The sequence below is a fragment of the Oncorhynchus mykiss genome, chromosome 16, assembly GCF_013265735.2.
Source record: "Oncorhynchus mykiss isolate Arlee chromosome 16, USDA_OmykA_1.1, whole genome shotgun sequence".
Lineage (NCBI taxonomy): Eukaryota > Metazoa > Chordata > Actinopteri > Salmoniformes > Salmonidae > Oncorhynchus > Oncorhynchus mykiss.
Genome location: NC_048580.1, coordinates 32,863,388 through 32,882,715, shown reverse-complemented (window position 1 = coordinate 32,882,715; position 19,328 = coordinate 32,863,388). Strand labels below are relative to the sequence as shown.

General features: G+C 45.0%; 1 protein-coding gene across 5 annotated transcripts in view; it reads right to left on the bottom strand.

Moving 5' to 3' along the window:
* Positions 1 to 19,328, bottom strand: part of LOC110491833 (sterile alpha motif domain-containing protein 11) — a 97,727-nt gene that overhangs the window by 31,534 nt on the left and 46,865 nt on the right. For all 5 annotated transcript variants that reach the window (XM_036946730.1, XM_036946731.1, XM_036946729.1 and 2 more), the window contains exons 5-6: positions 9,957 to 10,049; positions 3,826 to 3,987 (exon numbers count right to left, since the gene is read on the bottom strand). In XM_036946730.1, coding sequence (XP_036802625.1) covers positions 3,826 to 3,987; positions 9,957 to 10,049 — 255 coding nt within the window. The remainder of the gene's footprint in view (positions 1 to 3,825; positions 3,988 to 9,956; positions 10,050 to 19,328) is intronic.

Here is a 19,328-nt window from a genome sequence, read left to right as displayed (position 1 = left end):
ACCCGTTATTAAACTGGGCTTTCCACCAAGGGAGAATGTTCAATTATTCCTGTTATTCCCTTGATACAGCCCAGCCAGGCTCATGATGGATTGGGGACTGGCAAGTATACTGAATCATATGCATTCCAAATGGCACCGTATACAATACATAATGCTCCTTTTGAAAATAAGTAACTCAGGAAGTGCACTACATAGGGAACAGGGTTCCATTTGGGATGCAAATCTATTTCCAAAGCCAATGGTATAAACAAGTAAGATGTTATATGGAAAAACAAGAGCCGGCTGAAGTATTTTCTCCCAGGCTTTTAACTATGGGCATTTCAAGATGTGTTCCTACCATGCCGATCTTAATGACTAGATGATAGACAGTGCAGCCCCGCTAGGGGAGCAATGGACAGAAGTACAGGAGACAAAACAAAGCACTCCTCCTCTTCCATGTTGACCTCCTCCAACCCCTCTTCCCTTTCTTTTCACTCCTTTCATCATAACAGAGAGAGAGAGAGAAAAGCGGAGGGGGAGCACCCCTGCCCCCCCCCCCCCCCCCCCCGTCAGGTCCAACGAGAGCCTCCCGAAACAACACCTGACACACACATTCTGCTACTTCTCGCCCCCTTCACACACCCACATTCTGCTACTTCTCACCCCCTTCACACACACACTTTCATTTTTCGTACACTCCACTTCAAACACATGAAAGGATGCTCTGCAGGGACCAAGGCGAAATGGAGAGTCGGAGAGAGAGAAAACAAAAGGAGAGTGGAAAAAAAGAGAGAATATAAAAGCAACCCCTGTGCTTAGAGAGGGAGGTGTGTGAAAGAGGGAAGGGGGAGAGGGAGGTGTGTGAGAGAGTGGGAGAGGAGAGTCACAAGGGCCCACCGGAGCTCAGGTCAATGTCAAGGGGGATCTCACTGGAGCGATTCAGATCAACCTCTCCAGGAACAAACAGGGCCATCCCTCTGTCACACCTCCACCCCATCCCCTCAGAGGAGAGAGCGACAGACAGAAAGAGGACAGGAAGGGGGGTAGTTGAGAGGCGGTGCAGTTGGGATTTGGGATTCCCTGCGCGATGAAGTGAGAGAAAAAAAGGTAGAACTACAACCAATCTTCTGCTAAATAGAGAATTACAAACAGAGGAAAAGAGAAGAGGAAGTGTGGATTGATATAGGTGCTGTAGGGTCAGAAACATGGCAACAGAAGCCTACTCAGAAAAATAATTAAACAATAGTACAATTTACACTGAACAAAATACAAACGCAGCATGTAAAGTGTTGGTCCCATGTTTCATGAGCTGAAATAAAAGATTCCAGAAATTTTCCATATCCACAAAAAGCTTATTTCTCTCAAATGTTGTGTACAAATGTGTTTACATCCCTGTTAGTGAGCATTTTTCCTTCGCCAAGTTAATCCAGCCATCTGACAGGTGTGGCATATTAAGAAGCTGATTAAACAGCATGATCATTACACAGGTGCACCTTGTGCTGAGGACAATAAAAGTCCACTCTAAAATGTGCATTTTTGTAACACAACACAATGCCACAGATGTCAACAATTGGCATGCTGACTGCAGGAATGGCCACCAGAGAGTTCCTGATATGAACTGTAACTCAGTAAAACCATTAAAAATTGTTGCATGTTGCATTTATATTTTTGTTCAATATTTTTGTTAAATTTTTGTTCCAAAACACTATATATCAATTTTCAGAAACGTTGGTAAATGAGCTTTTATTGTTTAAAGATATTAGGAAATAGATGTGTTTTTTCACTATCTAATCATGACATGTATTTGTTTAAAATCTGTCACTTGATGGTTCATTTCAGAGAGACACATTTTTTTTTGGGGGGGGGGGGGGGGCAAAATGCTATATATCCAACTCCCTCTCAAAGAAATATGTAGTACTGCTAGGTTTTACAATCAGCTTAGAAAGGACTGTACAAATGATACATTTGTGACATCAATATTTAATAACAAAAAAAATGTGTCCAGTGATATGAGATCTGTTTGTAAAACATTTACATTTCACATTTTAGTCATTTAGCAGATGCTTTTATCCAGAGCGACTTCAAATAAGCGCATTCATGAGACAACCACATATATACAGAATATATATAATATACAGGATACGAATGTTCCATTCCAGCTAAACAATGGCTATACAGCATCAATTCTTTTCAGTGTTGAAGCTGAAAGTTAAAGTTTCAAAGTATGTTTTTTCTGCCTAACTTGGGGGAAAGCAGGCTTGTGGATTGATGAAGGCACCCAGCAGGTGCAGCATCCAGGATGCATATCAGAAACACCAAAGACTTGGGAGACTTGGATGGGTTGGAAATGCCTTGGCCGGTGATGTTTTATCATGTGCTTAGGGGTAACAGTAGACACGCATGAGTGTGTGTGCACATGTGTGTGTGTTTTAAATGGCACAAGTATGTGTTTATTATTTCCTGGATATTACTGTCAAAAGGCACACACATCATAAATGAATCATCAGCATGCATCCTGTTGTTTTTTACTTGTCTTGCTCTAAAGAAAGGCAATTCTACCTCTTTCACTCATCTCTTCCCATTCTCACTCTCCTTAAAATGTTCTCTCTCTCTCTCTTTCTCTTTCTTTCTTTCTTTCTTTCTTTCTTTCTTTCTTTCTCGCTCTCTCTCTATCTCTATCTAACTCCTAACCCCTAACCTTATTTATTTATTTTACACCTCGAAGGGCATAAATAAACTGTAGATAAAAAGGAATGTGGACAGAAAAGAGAATAGAGGATTTTGTTGAAACTGAAAAGAGAGAGAGCATCCCCACGAGATGTCTGCATTGCGCCATAGTGTCTGTATTAAAAACAGAGCGCCTTCTGGGAAAGGAAACGGGGAGAATATGGCACCTTGGGCCATTGAACTCCCAAAATGCATTGCACTTCAGCCTAATTCTTCTCAGATGCGGGGGGGGGGGGGGGCATTAAAACCTTTATAGGCTTCGCCCCTTAGATTTGCAGCCTGTAATTAAAAATCATTGCTAATCAAATAAAAATAAAAGTAGCTCAAACTACGTTTGGGATGTGAAATTGATTCGATTTATGCTACCGCAAAGGGAGTTGTAAATCCTGGCCGCAATTAATGTTACATTCTTTTAAAAACAGAGGGAAGGATAACAATTGAGGCCCCGCAAGTTGAAAGTGGTGGCGAAGCGGAAATACACCCTGCCACATGTTTTACTGTCCCCCCAATTTTCATATTCGATCTTTCCAGTTCCAACCCAGTTTTACCATAAGTTAACGGATGTACATTTCTGAAGAAAGAAAAAGAACCCTAAGAAAAAGGACACACTCACGGTTGACATGGTATTGGGATATTTACAGCGTTGGCTGACAGCCAGTGAGTGAGCAGTGGATTGATAGCGGCATCCGTGTGTGTCGGCTAGGAGTGTTGTTGTGACCGGGCACAGCATCGGTCACAAATCACCCAGAGTTACATTTTGACATTGGGTCGGCTGGCACCCCAAATAGAAATGACAGCAGTCTCCATGCTGGAGATTTACACTGGCATGGTGGCATACCCACAAACAGATGCCACAGGAGAAAAGGCCACAACCCCGGGGTTACCATTAGCAGTGGTTGAGTAGGGTCAGGTGTGTGTATAGCTCTGGTGTGTGACAGGCCTAAATGAGGTGTGTGTAGTTAGGTGACTGAATCCTGAAGTTCTGATATAACGAGCGGATGTTTAGGAGGAGGTTAGGCTTCACGACTAGACCCTGACTAGGACAGCATCCACCTACACACACGTGTGCGCGTGTCTAGGTGGACAAACACAAGCACACAAAAAACACACTAGTCTCACCATGGCTGGGAAGACCCATGTTGTTGGCCAGCTGGTAAAGGCGCTGTTGCTGCTCCTCGTAGGAGCCCTGCTCGTTCAGTGCTGACATAATCCGCCTGTAGTGCTCCTCCGGGGTCATGTGACTGTGGCCGCCCCCCTCCAACACGGGGGTGTGGGAGTTCTCTGTGGGGGGGACAGGAAGAGAGTTAGCACACCATTAACTCAACAATAACTATGAACTCATCGTTGACCAATAACACTATCTCATGAATTAATTCACCACTAACTCACCACTCACCATTAACTCACCACAATTTCACCATGAATTCACCACGAATGTCACCATTAACTCACCACTATCTCAATAACTCATAATTATCTCACATTGCTCGGGCTCCCGATTGGCGCATCTTAGTGCAGAGGTGTCATTTCAGACACTGGTTTGATCCCAGGCTGTATCACAACCGGCTGTGATTGGAAGTCCCATAGGGAGGCGCACAATTGGCCCAGCGCTGCCAGGGTTAGGGTTTGGCCAGGGTCGTCATGGTAAAAAATAAATTGTTCTTAACTGACTTGCCTCATTAAATACAATTACAAAAAATCTCACCTCATTAACTCACCATGAACCCACCACTATCTCACCATGACCTAAATAATACCAAAACAGGGTGCTCAATCCAAAGCTATCTTTCATTGAAGCAAAAACTCTTCATAAATAAATATAATCCATCAAAAAAGAATGGGGCAGACAATCACCAATTATTTCAGAATGGTGTACTATGGACAATAGTATAATGAGCTTTGTGGGGGTAATGTAGAAGTCACTCTGATCTTATATTGTATGAATACAGAACTGTTTCCTGAGTGGAAATGTGTGAGCATATGTATGTTTGTGGTGTGATGTCGCTGTGCTTTGGTTGTAATGTGTGATGTGCGATATCCGCTCTCTGTGATGCTTATTGTCTCTCCTCTCTTTCCTCCCCCCCATCTTTCTCTGCCTCCTCCTTCCCTACCCATTATCTCTCTCTTTCCCTCTCTTTCCTCCCCCCATCTTTCTCTGCCTCTCTCCATCCCCTGTCTCCCCCTTCCCTACCCATTATCTCTCTCTTTCCCTCTCTTTCCCTCTCTTTCCCCCTCTCTCTCACCCTTTATTCATCTCTCTCTTTCTCTCTATCTCTCTCCTCTTCTCTCTGTCTCTCACTCTCTCACCCTTTATTCATCTCTCTCTCTCTCTCTCTCTCTCTCTCTCTCTCTCTCTCTCTCTGAGCTCTGGCAGCAGTAACTTGATACTGGGAGTCAAAGGTATAGGAGGAGGAGGTTTGGGGGAGAGAAGGGAGGGAGGGTGAAGTGGTTGGCAGTTGAGGAGGAGGAGGAGGAAGAGGAGGTGGAGGAGGGGGAGGAGGAGGATGAGGGGGTTATATTTACCATCTCCTAATTGAAATCCGAGCCTGGCCCCAGGCAGGCGAGAAAGAGTGGCGTGGGTGGGAGAAGGGGAGAGAAGGGAGGGAGGAGGGGAGGAAGAGAAGAAGGAAGGGGGAAAGGGGAAAGGGGGAAAGGGGGAAGGGGGAGGATAAGCACGCTGTTTCTGTCTCCCCCGCCAAGTTCCAACTAATCCACCCACCCAGGGACCCTCAGGTGTGTGTGCGTGTGGTGTGTGAGCGCGTGTGTTGCAGACACATTTATTTCTACTTATGGGCAGTGTGGTGTTTGCATGATTGTCTTAGTTAAAGTTGATTTGTGCCTTTATTATTGTGTGTAATAACGTGAGTATGTGTGTGTGTCAACTTGTCTCTGCCTGTCTGAATTTCTCTCTTTATAAGCTCTGCAAGGGGTGCCAACAAACCCCCATCTTTCTCTCTCTTTCAGCTCCCAATCTGTCTCTTTATCTCATATCTATTTTTCCATTTGCTTGGGTCATTATGTTCACCCATCAAGTGTTACGGAGAGGTGCCTCAGACAGAAGGAACAGACACACGAGGATGAAGCTCAGAGGGCTGAGCCATTAGACCAGCAGTGTTCTACAGCTTATTTAATCAACCACTCCTGCTGCAAGACACACAAACACGCAAGCAACACATTTAAGTCATTTAACAGACGCTCTTATTCAGAGTGACTTATGTATGAGTCCATGCATTTTCATACTTTTTCGAACTGGTCTGAATCTGTTCTTTTTCCTGCAGTCTGAACAGCCAAACAGCAAATGGAATCGGATATTTCAAGCCACATTTTAAATCACCTTCGTAGGTGGTTTGAAGTCAGATACAAATCTGATTCCGGGCCATACGACTTGTGTCTGAATGGTCAAATCTAAAGTGGTTTTTAGAACATTATTTCTTATATTGCTTACTAGCTACTCTGTTGCCTACTAGCTACTCTGTTGACAGTTTGACATGTGGTAGCTAACTAGCCTGTTAATTGTTAGTGAATGCACTAGAACGCTACACAGCTAGCTAGTTGACTGCTGTGCCTTTTCAAAAAAGACTTGTTTTGAAAGTTGGATCAACTTTTCCATTGAGGCTTTGAAAGAGGCGCTGTTCTTATACTATGATTTTGAACATTCAAAACAACTGGGAAACATCCATATTAGGCATTGTATTGGTCATCTTAGCTTGCTACATAACTTCTGAGTGATAGGAAGCATGAGCACCAACACCAATTAGCATACACCCCTGCAGAACACACCCTTCATTACCATGACAACTAGCGTACCCATGTCAGAAAATGACTGCTGTCTGAACACACACAAATCCGTTTTGGCCATTTGTAACTTGCTGTTTGGAAAGTCAATATTACAAAACGGATTTGAAAACAAAACTGATTGGAGCATTAAGGTTTGCAGTGTGAACGGGGCTTTAGCGGATACTCTAATGTCTATGGCTCTAGTGAAGGCTCAGCCAGGTCAGACGTCATGCACGAGGCAAAAGTCACTAAACACAGCACAGCACAGCACCACTCTACTCCACACACACCTCAACATTATGTATACATCAACTCACCACGGACAGATTTAAACTACTCAGTGATAACACAATTAGAAAAAGATGGTGAGAAGCACGTATTCTACGGTAAGCTATTCACACGTATTCTACGGTAAGCTATTCACACCTATTCTACGGTAAGCTATTCACACCTATTCTACGGTAAGCTATTCACACCTATTCTACGGTAAGCTATTCACACCTATTCTACGGTAAGCTATTCACACCTATTCTACGGTAAGCTATTCACACCTATTCTACGGTAAGCTATTTACACCTATTCTACGGTAAGCTATTCACACCTATTCTACGGTAAGCTATTCACACCTATTCTACGGTAAGCTATTCAAACCTATTCTACGGTAAGCTATTCACACCTATTCTACGGTAAGCTATTTACACCTATTCTATGGTAAGCTATTCACACCTATTCTACAGTAAGCTATTCACACCTATTCTACGGTAAGCTATTCACACATATTCTACAGTAAGCTATTCACACCTATTCTACGGTAAGCTATTCACACCTATTATACGGTAAGCTATTCACACCTATTATACGGTAAGCTATTCACACCTATTCTACGGTAAGCTATTCACACCTATTCTATGGTAAGCTATTAACACCTTTTCTACGGTAAGCTATTCACACCTATTCTACAGTAAGCTATTCACACCTATTCTACGGTAAGCTATTCACACCTATTCTACGGTAAGCTATTCACACCTATTCCTGCTATTCCTTCCTACGTTTGAAACAATGACCTTTTAAAGTTATGACTAACTAAGATGCACAGAAAGAGTGGATAGTACTGATGGAAGACCGAACATAAATGTGTTTGTCTGTGTGCGTGTGTGCTTTCATCTGTGTGTGGTGCGCTGTCTCTCTGTGTGTATGCGGCCTATGCTGTCTTTGTGTATGTGCATGCATGTTATTTGTGTCGCCTTAGAGACGGGCAGTATAGGGGTGGGCTGCCCTTGACTGTGCCTGCTGTATGATGCATCAATGACTGAGGAAACCAGGCAGGACACCAGAGACAAGACAGGGTGGCCATGACGGCTCCTCGCAGGGACGCCAGTTTCCCTCCACATAAGGGTGAAATGAATGGGAGGGAAGCGACTGGATGAGAGAGGTAAGGAAAGGAAGTTGCCATTCCTGATGGCTTGTACATTTCTTTCTAAAGGCTGGTTTACCGTTGGTCTATCAACATGTCTACAGACGGTTGTCGCAGTGACATCATGAACATTCTATTGTCGTCTGACACCAAACTTGTCATTGTTGTAATGAAAAAGTATACACACAAAAACGACAGGCTGCATGACATCAGCAGCCTGGTGGACCAAAATAACCTAACTGGTGTATTTTAACACCAATAAACCCATCCGTTTAACAATGAATTTAGTGTATGTTAATCTAGCAAACCAGGCAACTGAAAGCAACTTTCTAAACAATGTTTTGGTTCGTTTCGAGCTTGTAGAGAAAGATAGTGAGAATGACCTATGGCAGCCAGCTGCCTGGCCAGACAGTTGAAATAATGACCACATCACAACGTCTTAACTGAGGCACATTTCATTCATTATTACAGGAAAATGAACTCACGACATGATGATTATTTACAAGTTAATGGCGAGGAAATGACAGAAAAAAGCTTGCAGTCGTGAGTGTGAAGAAAAAAAAAAGCAATCCATTCTACCGGAGAACTTTTATCATTGGGGTCTGTCGGGTAACCATGACAACGGACGCAGCGACAGGTTCACAGTCAAACTTTTTTTTTTTTAATGTGTCTGCGAAGAGGAAACGGACAGTGGCAGCGACGGTCTACAGACATTCCACCGGAGTATAAATGATATGTTGTTTTGACCAGCGACACTTGTCGCATTCTAACTGTCTACAGACATGTCAATAGACAAAGTATAAACCGGCCCTAACACGGGAGAATGCAAGGGGCTGTGAGAGGTAAAGCGAGAATGTGTCAAGTGCGTGCGCACACGCGCGTATGTGTGTGTATGTGCACCAGGGGCGGTCGGTGCCGTTTAAGACGAGGAAGGAACTATTTATTTTCATGAGCACGGCCTTATTTCTATTACGGGATATTGGGTGACTCTCATTCATATTCCATTCACCCAGTTCAATGTAACAGTGATAGGTTTAGGCTACTACATGACACTCACATTTTCCCTGTAACCATCATGAGGTTGCTACAACCTGGGCTATGAATGAAAGTTTACAACGTAGGTGCACACAGGTCGAGAGACAAATTTGAGTTGACAGACTGACACATGGACAGTGGACATTCAATATCGCCTTGCACTCTCTTGCCTGCATCTAGCTAATATAGGGTGTCAGCATTAGTCCAACAGTTGCAAACGAGACAAAGACGAGACGGACAAATTCAGGTAAGTTTATCCTCGTTTTGTTTCCGCTTGTCAACAGAATCGGCACCATTTCTCTCTTGCTTCTCCTTCATTTAAACTATTGTCTCTCTTTGAGTCAACTACTAACCACATTTTGTGCACTGCGGTGCTAGCTAGATGTAGCTTATGCTTTCAGTACTAGATGAATCCTCTGATTCTTTGATTGGGTGGACAAAATGTCAGTTCATGCTGCAAGAGCTCTGATAGGTTGGAGGAGGTCCTCTGGAAGCTGTCATAATTACTGTGTAAGTCTATAGAAGGGGGTGAGAACCTTAAGCCTCCTAGGTTTTGTATTGAAGTCAATGTAGCCAGAAGAGGACGGAAGCTAGCTATCGTCCAGTAACAACATGGTGCATCTTTGCAAAATAGTGTGTTTTAATCAGTTATTTGGTGACGTGATTATATTTAGCATAGTTTTATTTTATTTGTATGAAATTCTCTGAGGGTCCTTTACTGGTGTGCGTATGTCTATTTGTGTGTGTGTGTGCGTACAGAGACCTCTCTGTAACACTGACCAACACTGTCACTCAACACCAGCTCACACCCAGCTTCTCTCCTTCCTGTAAATCAATGACGCTCCACTCCTCCTCTACCTCCACCTCTCCATCCCTACCCTCCTCTATCCTTCTCGCAAACACCTCTTTGTCCACCAAACTTCTTTATATTACATTTCCTTCTCAGGTTAAACATAACACATTTCAGCACATCAGTAACATCACACACACACTCACGCACACATACACACACATGGAATCTTACCTTTGGGGGACACGCTGCGTGACTTCTTGCTGTCTGACGGGCACTCGCTGCTGCTGTTGGGGGAGTAGGCTCTCCTCTTGCCTAGAGGGTCATCTGTGAACAAAAATACATGGTTGGTGCTTAGAGAGAGAGAGAGAGAGAGAGAGAGAGAGAGAGAGAGGGAGAGAGAGAGAGAGAGAGAGATAGATAGAGAGAGAATGAGTAGAGAAAGAGAGAGATGGGTAGAAAAAGAGAGAAAGGGACAGAGAGGGAGAAGCCACGGGCGCCTGAAGGTGTGCCTGTTCTGTCAAAGATGAGAGGGGCCCTGTGCTCCAGAGGATGACAGATCTGCCTGGGTTACTCACAAGTGTGTGTGTGTGTGTGTGTGTGTGTGTGTGTGTGTGTGTGTGTGTGTGTGTGTGTGTGTGTGTGTGTGCGTGCGTGCGTGCATGAATGCGTGTGTGTGTGCGTGAGAAGAGAGGGAATTTTGTGACTCTCTTGCTCTGTCTCTCTCGTCCACACTATTCTTAACATTCTCTCTTACATTCTCTCTCTCTCTCTCTCTCTCTCTCGCTCTGTCTCTCTCATCCACACTATTCTTAACATTCTCTCTTACATTCTCTCTCTCTCTCTCTCTCTCTCTCTCCTTCTCTGTTTCTTTCTTTCTTTCTTTCTTTCTTTCTTTCTTTCTTTCTTTCTTTCTTTCTTTCTTTCTTTCTTTCTTTCTTTCTTTCTCTCTCTCTCTCTCTCTCTCTCTCTTTCTTTCTTTCTCTCTCTTGCCCTCGTCAGTCATCGCAAAAGCCTTTGTTTGTGCTATTACTTATAAGAATGAATGCTCCAAACCTCGCAGTCAAAGAGGAGCAGTCAGAGTCACGAGAAAGTCAACCTTCTGTCCTCGTTTCATCACAAATTGTGTCATGCCTCTCTCTCCTTTTCTGCCTCTTTCCCCTGAGTGTTTCCCTCTCTCTCTCTCTCTACGTTCTCTCTGAAACACAAACACACACTCTTCCTCTTTCTTCACCTCTCTCTCCCTCTCTATTTACCCTGCAGGTGCGTTCGAACACTCCTCCAATCGGGGTCATGGGGGAGTTCTCTCGTCTCACATTAACCCCCCCCCCCCCCCCAATCCGCCAGAGAGGAGAGCATCTACTGTACAATTATAGCACCAACCCCGCTCTATCCCCCCTCTCCAACTCCATCCCCCATCCTGGCCTCAAACAGACCTCAAATCAATATCCGCCTAATAAGAGTGGGTGGGGATGCAGAGTGCAAAGCATGTGGTGCGAGCAGGAAGGAAGAAGCCATTTGTCATTTTTCTCGCCCTCTCTTTTTGTCTCTCTGTCTCTTCCTCTCTCTCAATTCAATTCAAGGGTTCCTCTCACTCTTTCTCTCTCTCTCTCTCTCTCTCTCTCTCTCTCTCGCTCTCTATCTCTCTCTCTGTCTCCTCTCATACTGCCGGCCAAGCCAAATGCAACTGCTTCCTTCCGACCATTGCTACTCTAACTTTCCGGTTGTGCCCATCAACAAAACTGACTGTTAAAACTGCCAAATCCTCATGGATAGATGATGAATTGAAAAACTGTATGGCTGTATGGGATGAGGCGAAGGGAATAGCAAATACTGTAAGTCTGACAGCACAGCAGCCTGTCAAACATACAGTGAATTGAGAAATCACGTAACTAAACCAAACAAAAAGAAGAAGAAACTATACTATGCAAAATCTAAAGAATGATTGTAAAAATCTTTGATAACAAAGATGACGCCGATAGAGATGGCAACTTCGCTTCAAGTTCTTAGGAAACTGTGCAGTATTTCGTTTTTTTATGTGTTATTTGTTACATTGTTATCCCAGAAAATCTTAAGTGTTATTACATATAGCCGGGAAGAACTATTGGATATCAGAGAGACGTCAACTTACCAGCACAACGACCAGGAATATGACATTCCCAAAGCGGATCCTTTGTCTGCACCTCCCAGAGTATTTGAACTGATTCCAGAGGTCGACCCAAAACAACACGGAGGAGAGGGTGCCGGAGCGGTCTTCTAGCGAGGCTTCGGATGCGCTCACATCACCCACCGCTTCTGAGTATATTACTCGCTAATGTTAACATAGTCGACGAAATTAGGGCAAGAGTTGCTTCCAAAGAGTATCCAGGATTGTCACATACTCTGTTTCACAGAGACATGGCTAGCTGGGGACATGCTGTCAGAGTCCGTACAGCCAACAGGATTTTCAGTGCATTGTGCCGACAGGACCAAACATCTCTCTGGTAAGAAGAAGTGCGGGGGTGTATGTTTCATGATTAACGACTCATGGTGTAATTGTAACAACAGACAAGAACTCAAGTCCCTTTGTTCACCTGACCTAGAATTCTTCACTTATTGTCACAGCCATGTATATCCCCCCGCAAGCGGATACCAAGACGGCCATCATGGAACTTCACTGGACTTTAGGAAAACTGGAAACCATATATCCTGAGGCTGCATTTATTGTAGCTGGGGATTTTAACAACGCTAATCTGAGAACAAGGCTACTTAAATTCTATCAGCATATCGATTGCACTACACGAGCAAGTAACACACTCGACCATTGCTACTCTAACTTCCGCGATGCATACAATGCCCTCCCCCGCCCTCCTTTTGGCAAATCTGACCATGACTACATCTTGTTGCTCCCCTCCTATAGGCAGAAACTAAAACAAGAAGCGCCTGTGCTTAGGTCTATCCAATGCTGGTCTGACCAAACGGATTCCATGCTTCAAGCTTACTTCGATCACGTGGACTGGGATATGTTCTGGGTAGCCTCAGACAATAACATTGACGTATACGTTGATTCGGTGAGCGAGTTTATAAGGAAGTGTATAGGAGATGTTGTACCCACTGTGACTATTAAAACCTTCCCTAACCAGAAACCGTGGATTGATGGCAGCATTCGCGCAAAAAGGAAAGCACGTTCCACCACATTTAATCATGGCAAGGCGACTGGAAGCATAACCGTATACAAACAGCGTAGCTATTCCTCCACAAGGCAATCAAACAAGCAAAGCGTCTGTAGAGACAAAGTGGAGTCGCAATTCAACGGCTCAGATATGGGACGTATGTGGCAGGGTCTACCGAAAATAAAGCCTGTGTGTCTATGTACGCTGACGCCTCAACAGTATGCACATCGGATACGACAGTAAAGTAAATGAATTACACCCTTAATTAACATAGAGATTCAGACAGGTTTAGAACTAGCAATAGGCTGGTGCTAAATATCTCAAAAACGAAAAGCATTGTTTTCTAGACAAATCACTTGCGGAACCCTGAACCTCATCTAGATCTATTATTGAACAATGTGGCAAATGAGCAAGTTTAGGAGACTAAACTGCTATGTGTAACTCTGTACAGTGCATTCGCAAATTATTCAGACCCCTTGAATTTCCCACATTTTGTTAGGTTACAGCCTTATTCTAAAAATGTATTCAATTGTTTTCTCCCCCTCATCAATCAACACACAATACCCCACAACAACAAGCAAAACGTTTGCAAATGTATATAAAAAAAACTGAAATATCACATTTACATAAGTATTCAGACCTGTTGTTATGAGACTCAAAATTGAGCTCAGGTGCATCCTGTTTCCATTGATCATCCTTGAGATATTTCAACTTGATTGCAGTTGGTCCAGAACAGAGCAGCACGTATTGCACTTAGATGTACACGGAGGGTGAATATCATGAACATGCATGACAATCTCTCACAGTCCCCAGGTCAGGAATAGAGGAGGTGAAACACACTATATACACAAAAGTATGACTCCCCATGAAATTAGTGGATTCGGCTATTTCAGCCACACCCGTTGCTGACAGTTGTATAAAATCAAGCACACAGCCATTCAATATCCATAGACAAACATTGGCCTTACTGAAGAGCTCAGTGACTTTTAACATGGCCCCAACAAGTCAGTTAGTCAAATTTCTGCCCTGTTAGAGCTTCCCCGGTCAAATGTAGGTGCTGTTATTGTGAAGTGGAAAAGTCTAAGAGCGGCTCAGCCGCAAAGTGGTAGGCCACACAAGCTCACAGAATGGGACCGGTGAGTGCTGAAGCACGTAGCGCAGTAAAATTTGTCTGTCCTCAGTTGCAACACTCATTACCGAGTTCCAAACTGTATCTGCAAGCAAAGTCAGCACAAGAACATTTTGTCGGGAGCTTTGTGAAATGGGTTTCCATGGTCGAGTAGCCACACACAAGCCTAAGATCACCATGTACAATGCCAATCATTGGCTGGAGTGGTGTAAAACTTGCCGCCATTTGACCCCGGAGCAGTGGAAACGCTTTCTCTAGAGTGATGAATCACGCTTCACCATCTGGTATTCCAAACGGACAAATCTGGGTTTGGCGGATGCCAGGAGCACGCTACCTGTCCGAATGCATAGTGCCAACTGTAAAGTTTGGTGGAGGAGGAATAATGCTCTGGGGCTGTTGTTCATGGTTCGGGCTAGGCCCCTTAGTTACAGTGAAGGCAAATCTTAATGCTACAGCATACAATGACATTCAAGACGATTCTGTGCTTCCAACTTTGTGGCGACAGTTTGGGGAAGGAGCGAGAGAGAGAGAGAGAGAAAGAGAGAGAGAGAGATGAATAAAGGGTGAGAGAGTGAGAGACAGAGAGAAGAGGAGAGAGAGAGAGAGAGAGAGAGAGAGAGAGAGAGAGAGAGAGAGAGAGAGAGAGTGAGAGAGAGAGAGAGAGAGAGAGAGAGAGGTGGAAGAAAGCAAGCCTGTGCATGAAAGTGTGTTTGGAGTGGTAGAGTTGGCGTCTTGGAGGCTTATGTTTGGTTTTGTTGAGGAGAGGAGAGGAAACCTGGTGTCGGAGAGAGGAGGTTCACTTACGATCCCCCTGTTTGATGTTTCCTCTCCGGGCATGAGGAGATTCACTCTCTACCCCTCCCCAGAGATAGAGACACAGAGAGAGATAGAGAGAAAGAGAGAGAGAGAGAGAGAGAGAGAATTTCTCTTTCTCCATGGTTATTGAATGGAACACGGGAGCTCCTGTCTTCTCCTCCTTTCTCCCATCTCCATTCCAACCACTGGCCTTGGCCTACAGTGTCTAAATGCACAACCATAATACTTTTGATTATTTTACACATGATTTAATACAGTAGCCTATATCAGACTTAAAGCTTCAATTGCACACGCACACACACACACACACACACACACACACACACACACACACACACACACACACACACACACACGCACACACACACACACTTACATTTGGGCCGACTTCACAGAAGACAGTGTCTCTTCTGAGCCATTGCCTGAGGGTCAGGGATTTTAAGGCGGAAAGCTTTTAAAGCCAATTAAATGGTGCTTCTTAAAGCGTTGGCGCTTCCATTTAACACCGAAACCCGCCTTAAACCCAGCAAGCTCTCACAGTCTCACTGCAGAATCAGACATCCAAACCCTTGTCCATAAACGCCCCAGCATAACCCAAGCCTACTTGATTGTAACAGCGCTCACTGTTGCCCCCTAATGGCCAGTTTTGACGTCATCTGCTGATGTCCTGCTTACCTGGACGGATGTCTAATTTTTCGAGTAAATCTTGAGCGACCTGGCTGCTTAAACCAGTCTGAGCTTTGTTAGCGCAAACGCTAAGTCCTTAACTCCCAACACAGTTAATAAACACAGTTTCTACTTTGCTCCTGCTAGTCTTCTACCTGTATAACCCCTCAGGCTAAACATTGCTAACTGCTAACAGATTAGCCAAAGTTGCTATTTTCTCCAGCTAACTAGTCTCCTACCTGGGGATCAATGATGTTTAGTGCTAAGGACATTGCAATGGCTTCTATCTGACTCATGTTTTTCCCTCACTCAAACTAAAGATATTTTGTTCACATTTGCATCTCCTGTCTGGCGCACCAGCTCGCTAGCAAATTTCCCCTTAGTCCTTCACCCAAAACTGCCAGAATCCTTTTTTGCCCCCTGCCCGACCAGTTTACACTAGTTTACTCCTACTGGGAAGAATGAGGGATGAGAATGGAGAGAGAGAAAGAAAAAAACTGAAGAAGGCTTCAACAGAGGGAGAACTAGCCTAGCCTAGCCATCTATCGCACTCGTCTACCACAGAGGCAATCAAGCAACCACAGGGACACCCCTTACTCTCTTTCCCTCTCTCTGCCTCTTCTTCTCTCCTCCTTCCATCCTCATCCCTTCTTTCTATCTTTCTTTCTTCCTCTCTTCTCTTTTTCTCTCTCTTTTCTTCCCTCGGAGGGCCACTGACAGCTCAGAAAGCAAGACTCCTTAATTCCTCCACTTATTCCGTTAATCTGTCATCTTTATCAGGCTGGGGAAGAGGTGGGCCGGGAGTCGCGGCCTCCCGATCAATCTCCACATTACAGCTGACAGAATGGTGCTAATAACTTATTGATCCCTCTCTGTTCGCCGGGCCTCCGCCGGCGCTGAAAGCCCCTCATTGATTGGCTGCGGACCGGGGGGGGGAGGGGGGGGGGGAGCTTCCGTTCATACTGAGGGAGGATGCACCACTGCCGCCATCGCTGCTACACACACGCAAGGACACACACACACACACACACACACACACACACACACACACTGTTCCTCTCTCCCGTAGTGCAACCCCAGGGCAGCAGAGATGGAGAGAGAGTGAGACATAGAGGGAGAGAGAGGGGAGATAAAGAGAAGGAGAGGGAAGGGAAAGAGGGAGAGAGAGAGAGGGGGAGAAAAGGATAGAGAAGAAGATAGGTAGGGAACAGCAAAGCAAAGGGAGAGATGGATAGAGATTAGGGAGTGAGATGATTGAAGAGGAAAAATAAAGCTAGAATAACCCATTCATTTATAGACTAGGGCTGGGTGCACTCACTGAATATCAGTGATCTGTGTGTGTGTATGTGTGTGTGTGTGAGATTGTTTAATAGGAGTGTGATGGACCAAGATGGAACCAACGCTCCCTAAGAGGCTAATAATACCCTGTTTAAAAAAAATCCTCTCTTTCAAACACACATACACACAAAAAAAAAGCTATACAAAAACACCTTATCCGCCAGTTAGTCTCTCTGGTCTGACCGCAGAGCCACGGTTTACAGTTTCCACAGGCAGCCAGACGCTTAGCCCGGCGCCCCTGCTCTCTCCCCCTCCTCCCCTCCTCCCCTCCTCCCTCCCTCCCTTCCACAGCCCCAGAGTAGCCAGGGGCCTGGGAGGCGGAGGGAGGGAGGGAGGGGACTAGAGGGGGGAGTCAGCCCTCCTGTCTGTCCCTCATATTTAATTAACGGCCCACTCCGGCACGGAGACGGCTCAGCAGCCTGCTTCCCTTTCCTCTGACCTCCCTCACACACACACACACACACACACACACACACACACACGCACACACACACGCACACGCACACGCACACACACACGCACACCCACACCCACAGACGTACACACACACACACACACAAACACACACACACACACACACGCACGCACACACACACTGCCGCCCGCCGCCACAGCCGCCCTCCCCTGATACCAGCACCACGCTCATTCATCTCTCTCTCTCTCTCTCTCTCTCTCTCTCTCGCGCTCCAAACTTTTCTTGTGGCACACTGCCTCCCGCCCTCTCTCTCTCTCCCTCCCTCCCGCTCTCTTTCTCTCTATTTCTCTAACCACAGGCCTGCTATGGAAGTTAGACAGTGGGGAGTGAGCTCAATAATAGACTTGATGCTACAACAGAACAGAAAGCAGTTAGCACTACACTAAAGAATGTAACAGAAGTACAGCACTAGTGTTAGCAGTAGTGTTTGTCTGGGTGTGCATCCCAAAAGGCATCCTATTTCCTATATAGTGTTCTACTTTTGACCAGGGCCCATAGGGACATTTGGGATCCAGTCTGGGTCTGCTATGATATTGGAGCAATCCTACCACAATCCTACCACAGTCACAATTTAAGTAGTTTACATTGAAACTAGTAACATCATGACAGTACTTTGGAGAAACGATTCAAAACGATTCAAAAGTTCATATCATGTGTCAGGTATTAAAACTGTTATATGACACAAATTATAAGTGTGCGTGTGTGTGCGTGCGTGTGCATGTACACATCTGTGTTTGTTTGTGTGTGCGTTAGATGTGCACGTACACCCATGTGTGTGTGTGTACGCACACGCACTACTGTGTATGTGTGTGTCTCTCTCTAATTTATCTGGCAGACAGAATGTGAGCCAGTGGCTGATGGGATTGGACTTGTTTACAGACACGTAGCGAGCCGCTTAGCCACCCTGTTAAATCTCCCTTTAATGCTCAAACTGACAGTTTTTAGGCCCAGGCCCCCTCCGGCGCTTGCCGCACCGCACTCTTCCCCCCTCCCCCTCATCCTCCTCCCCCTACCCTCCCTCGTCGCTTTGTGTCTTTCTCCATTAAGATTACCATTCACAGGCTAATTTCTCCATTAGGCTTAGCAGCTGATTAGACAGGTCTTTTTGGGAAATCTGTCCCAAACATGGGTCTGAAGACATTGGACAGCTGAGACTTTATCACCCCCGTCCCCCACCCACGTGAGGGGGGATAAACAGACATCCCTCCGCCCCCTCATTCCTCTGTATTATGTACCGTATGGGCAATTAAGCTTCTGGGCGGATGAGATCAGAGAGATACAGTAGAAGACGAGGTGTCGGATTTGGGGTGTGACTATGCCACACGTATGCCCCTCTGACTAATGTGATGAAGAAGAACAGAATGTCCACAGGGGGTAATGCTCACCCCTCTGAACAATGTACCACTTGAACATGGTATGGGTACTGCTTTATGGGATCCATCTGTGGTTGACCAACTTTGTTGGTAACACTTTACAAGTTTGTCGTGACTTTTTAAAGAAACCCAAACTCTGAATTCCAGTTTCTCCTGGCCCATAGACTACTTTCATCCTGAGGATCCACCTAACATCTTAGACATCTTATATTGTAAAATCCTGAACTTCTTCTGACAAACTCTATTTAACCAAAACTGTTTTAGCTCGGCTAAACCTAGTTTTAACCCACAAACCAGCGGGTCACTACCAACCCAACATTTGGGAGATAGTTTGGAATGAAAGAGTATTTTGAGTGTAATATGTATACAGTATGTCCCTACAGTATAAATGGCCCTTCCTGACACCTTCGTCCACCAAAACAGTAGGGGACTTCAGACACGGCTAATCCCTATTAGTGGTAGATTATTCAATGTCTACTAAATAGAACCATCTATCTTTAGAAAAATTAGACAACGTTTTTTGCCCCCGAGTTGCGCAGCGGTCTAAGGTGCTGCATCTCAGTGCAAGAGGCATCACTTGGTGATACGGCCTGGTTTGATTTCCAGGCTGTATCACAACCAGCTGTGATTGGGAGTCCCATAGGGCGGCGCACAATT